The sequence below is a fragment of the Gavialis gangeticus genome, unplaced genomic scaffold, assembly GCF_001723915.1.
Source record: "Gavialis gangeticus isolate Ggan-Ray unplaced genomic scaffold, GavGan_comp1, whole genome shotgun sequence".
Classification (NCBI taxonomy): domain Eukaryota; kingdom Metazoa; phylum Chordata; order Crocodylia; family Gavialidae; genus Gavialis; species Gavialis gangeticus.
Window position 1 is genome coordinate 34,765,959 of NW_017729032.1, and position 4,981 is coordinate 34,770,939.

Sequence of the window (4,981 nt, forward strand, 5' to 3'; positions counted from 1 at the left end):
CATTTTTTGGTATTAAACACCATCAGGTTCTTGTCCGCCCATTTCCTGAGCCTGTCCAGGTCAGCCTGGATCACCCTCCTGTCCTCAGGTGTGGATGCCTTACCCTAGAGTTTGGTATCATCAGCAAACCAAATATTGAAAGTCAAAGAAATACTGAGAGTTTGGGAAGGATACATCAAAGACTCCATCAATGTCTCCTTCCAACACAATCTGGGCAGCCGTACGCTTTGGCCAACTTCAAGACAAAAAAGACAGCTCCTTTCACCAGATATTTCTGATTGTTGTGCACTAATTCTACTACCCTTTGGAGTACTGCATCCATCATAATAAGCAGATGGATCTCACTTGTTGGCTCTCACCGCAAGCGTAAATAATTCAGATTCTGTGTAAACATGGATACGTCTTCTTGCCTGGCCTGTCCAACACAAGTTTTTAAAGCATGGAGTAAGAGCTTACGTAAATCATCACTACAGAAAAATCTCTGGATTTCTCTATCTCCCCATTTAACCTTGCTCCTGAAAACCACTGTAATCCCCCAAGTGGAAGGGCTTCTGTAACAACGAAAAATGGGACAGCCTCCGTGTTCTTCTGAAATATTTTAGTAGCAAAGAAACAAGTCTCCCCATATTTTATCCCGTTATGAAAAACCTGAAAATGGAAGAGCTAATCCACTTCTATTCTCACCATTCTCCCCCTGATACAGTCACCTCCTTTCAACACATCTATATCAGTTCCTAACTAACAGCAGTTTTTGTAGCATTTCTGTTGTAGAAACATAGAACTCTTCTAGGTGCAAGGTGTGCAGCCTTCTGTCTTTTTTCTTTGAACAATGATTCTACAAGTACCTTTCACATATAGGGATTACTGTGCTTTTGTGTCTTGCTTTCCTGTTGTCAGAATGACTAAATAAATACAATTATGCAGCCTCCTCCATCCTGCACTGCATATGGTATGTGTCAACACATGAAGGAATGTGATTGTTTTGTTATGAAATAAACCCTTGCCAGAATCTTGTTAGAGTTCTTGAAGCTCCACCTTGTGGCCACACCAAATAAATCCTAGCGCAATGTGCTTACAGCACACAAGTAAGCAATTATTACATGCCATGTTCTGCAATGTTCACCTTTAGAGCCTGACTTCGCAACATTTTGCATTCACACTGCACAGATGTAAATGACACATGATGTAAGACAAAATGGGTCCCAAAGCTTTTCACAAAACATTTGCAGCTCTTTAATCCTCATGTGCATGACTAATTAAGAGTGTCACCTTGATATATCTTGACTATTTATTTTGTGGTTTCTAAATAATACTGGGTTAGAAATCATTTTGCTTAAATAAACTACAAGAACACAAAAACATCTTTTCATTTGATAATCAGCTACTTATTAGATAAATTTAAGGCAAAATTTGGAGGTTAAAAATAAGTCTGGTCAGTAAAATTATAAAAAACATGATCTTTAAAATAGGTGAAATTCCAATAGGAAAATCAACTTCAGAGCCAGCTCTTCAGCTATTGCAAATCATATCACTTCCCTCTCTTGAACCGAGCCAATCACACGTGCACCAGCTAAAGGTCTGCCCCTGGAGTAGATAAACCATGTCAAAGCTTCAGTTTCATAGACTGGCACATCATTTTTAATCACTGATTAGTAATTTTTAAAAATGGCACATATGTAGGAAAGGTACAAATTAGTCTAGCAAAAGTAATCAACAATTAACTAAAGCTGTTGTTACAAGAGCTGGTTGGGTATTTCCCAACTACGTTTGCTGTCAGTTTAGTCAGGAGCAAAGCTTTTTGCATAAATATATCTATTTCAATAACAACTTCGTTGGGAAGGTTTTCCTTGGGTCTAGAATGGATTTTTTTGAGAGAGGCTTGAGGTTCCAAGTCCGTGCTGTTCCTCAATAGAGCACTTACCCCAATTTGCCCATATCCAGGTACAGTGGAGCACTGAAGATATCTCTGACATTCCAACTGAGCTAATAAATGGCCTATTGGGGATTTTGGGAGCTGTGTTGGAAGGCGCTTCACTCTTCCTCTATGTGATACCCTATGAAAAATGAGGAAAGGTCTCATTTTCATTCTGAAGTGGAATGAAAACAAAATAGCGAAACCTTATTTTTTTCAAAACAGGCGTGGCTAGTCCCAGTTGCTCCAGAGAAAGGGTTAGTATGGGGAGGCAGAAATGTCATCCACTACACTGTTAGATGCACCTTCTGTTTTTCTGGGGGGTTAGTATTATTGCCCAATGGCTCCAAGAGAGGGATGAGGTCCTCCATCAACTGGTAGGTATTATTGCATGCACTGCTAGACCCCAGAAAGTGCTAAGGGTCTCTTTCAAAGAAGATTTTGAGGACAACCAATACTCATTTGAATGGAACAAGCAGACACTCAGCACCCTTGAGGAAAAATAATGTATATCTACTCCAGCAAGTAACCTAAGAGTTTGCTTTGGCTTCATTTTTTCCCCAAACACTTGCTGTTAAATTAATCAAACTTCCTGAATACATAGTTGTATCACTTCCCAGAGGCTTCCACTTAAAATGTTTTTCTGTTTCTCTTTTGGGGACAGATATTCTGTTAGAGTAAATCAATATTGCTTTTCTGATTGAACATCTAGTTTTTAAATATCTTAACGTCCATTCAGAGTATTAAAACAAATGCAGCATGATACACACTCTTGGCAACCAGGCAGTTCTCCATATTGATATCTGAGGGAAAATTCTGGCAGTAGAGAGGCTTCTGCTTAAAACTGCTTATTTTCTAACTGGAACTCGCCATCCCATTTTCTTCTTGAGTGACCTGGATGCTTGTGGCAGGGGGTTCCTGGTCATCTTCCTCCAGTTTTAGTCCAAAGTTATCTAGTCCAGTACTGGCTGGTCGAGGCAAGCTGGTAGAGACGGTTTCTGCAGTCCAAGTTGAAGTAGAACAATACAGAACAAAGCCCACCATGATAACGATGAAGGAAAGGATGTAGAGACCTGAAAACTGAGTCAGTGGGGAAGAAAATTAGGTGGACATGTCTAGCATAAAAATGCAACCAATTATACTTTCTTTTAATCTAAACATTCAGATTGGGTTCATCCCTCAGGCCCCCAAAATCAAAATTCAGGAGCTCAGTTCATTGTCAGACTCAGATTGCTTTAACATTCTTTTCTTCCTCTCTCTTTAGCACTGGCATGTAGGGGAAGACATGCAGTGAAGGAGAACATGGTTCAATAGATGGCAATGCACGAGAATATATGGTTACACAAGTGAAGGCTGACAAAGTTCTACCAACAGTTTTAACATTTTAATGTAGCATGAACAAATTTTTGCATGGATTTACTACACCTTCTCCCCAGTGCCAGGGACAATTTTGTCACTGATGTTGAAATGGTGCAAAATATTGGATTAATTAGGTGGTTGTGCAACATTTTAACCACTGGAAGGTATATGGAAATGACATTAATGGCCAAAGCCCAGTTGTACACTCCATATCAGAAGTCCTATTGAAATAAATGGTCCTGAATCACTTCCTGCTGGATATATATCTGTGCAACTGCACTGAAAGTCATCTTTACTGTAAAATGAGAAGTAGAATTACAAGGCTGCATCAAGGAAACAGGACTGAGTTCACCATTATCCACCACACTTACAATTTTAACAAGTGAAGGATTATTTCAACCCTTCCCCCTCCCCAAGAACCCTTATATATTTTCTTCTCCATAATGCTGGAGCAGCTTGACACCTGAAATCTAAACATGCCTATTCAAAAGTATATCACCATTTAACATAAGAGATGTAATATTCCTTTGGGTCCTGAGGCTGCTGTCAATAGAAAAAGGTAATCCTGCTGACATGGACCTCAATGCATGCAGGACTGTTATCCAGGTTTATTGTTTTATGACTGGTATTTTCCAAGGAAACTAAAGAAGCTTTGCATTCCTTGCTGTGTACCCCAAAGGATCATTTTCTCTTATGATCTGAGACAAGACTTCAAAAAGTGACAAATATTTTGGGAGCATTCAATCTGATACCTTTCAGGGACCTAGTTGTCAAGCCTTTTGGGAGGAGCCAAAAGTAGAGGCACTGTGATGGCCAGTACCAAAAGGGTCATTAGCAAACTATAACAAAAAAGATTTACTTCTTGAGAGCATCTAGCAATGGCATAATAGTTAATATTAGCTAAGGCAAAGCTTGCAAGATTGTTTCCCACAAACGTACCCTGTCTGTCATACGTATAACTGTAATGTTAAAATTAACTGTCTGTACCAATCATAAGACTAACATGGGCCCCAAGAAGTGGAACTAGAAAACAAAACTGCAAAATTTAGGTGACCTAACAGTTCTTGCTTAAAGGTCAGTAAAAATGACAAACCTGACCACAAGGTATAATTAACACATTTAAAAAAATTCGAAAAGGATTTAACCAAGTGGGTTGAATTTAGGTGGAGAAAATGCTAATCTCAGACCCCAAAGTGATGTGGTGTGATATGCTTATTGGGAAAACCCAAGTTTAAGCAGTAATCTTTTATGATAATTTCTAACACCGTTTAACCCCATAGGGTAACAGCTGTAGGGTAAGGTTGTGAGTGGCTCTAAAGCCAACAGATTAGCATAGGGCAAGATATAAAGGAACACACATGTCAGATGACCAGTAGGAAGGACAGAACAGAATGGTCATTGCTGTTCCAAGCCCGGACTCCAGACTCCCAGTGTGAGCAAGGACCAGATCCTAACTAAGGGGACCTTGCCCGGTGCTCCCTCCGACAGCATCGATCGGGGACACCTGACTTTGCTGGATCAACTTGGCGTGTACCTGGCACTAAGGGACTATCGATAAGTTGCCAAACAAGTGGAAACTCTTTGTCAATTTGTCTGTCTGTTGTTACTATCACTGCAAACTCTTAACTCTTATTGTTGTATTATCCGTTTATTGGATTAACCTCTTTGTTAACTGTTATATGTGTAAACCGTATTTTGCTGCAAAACATA

General features: G+C 39.6%; 1 protein-coding gene across 4 annotated transcripts in view; it reads right to left on the reverse strand.

Annotated features, from left to right (window-relative positions):
* The window catches only part of SLC35F2 (solute carrier family 35 member F2), a 110,608-nt gene that overhangs the window by 42,068 nt on the left and 63,559 nt on the right, over positions 1-4,981 (reverse strand). For 3 of the 4 annotated variants that reach the window (XM_019524642.1, XM_019524641.1, XM_019524644.1), the window contains one exon: positions 1,223-2,992. The exons of the other annotated variant lie outside the window; for it this stretch is intronic. In XM_019524642.1, the coding sequence (XP_019380187.1) occupies positions 2,768-2,992 (225 nt within the window). In that variant the 3' untranslated portion in view covers positions 1,223-2,767. Of the gene's footprint in view, positions 1-1,222; positions 2,993-4,981 lie in introns of those variants that run through there. 4 annotated transcript variants of the gene reach the window in all.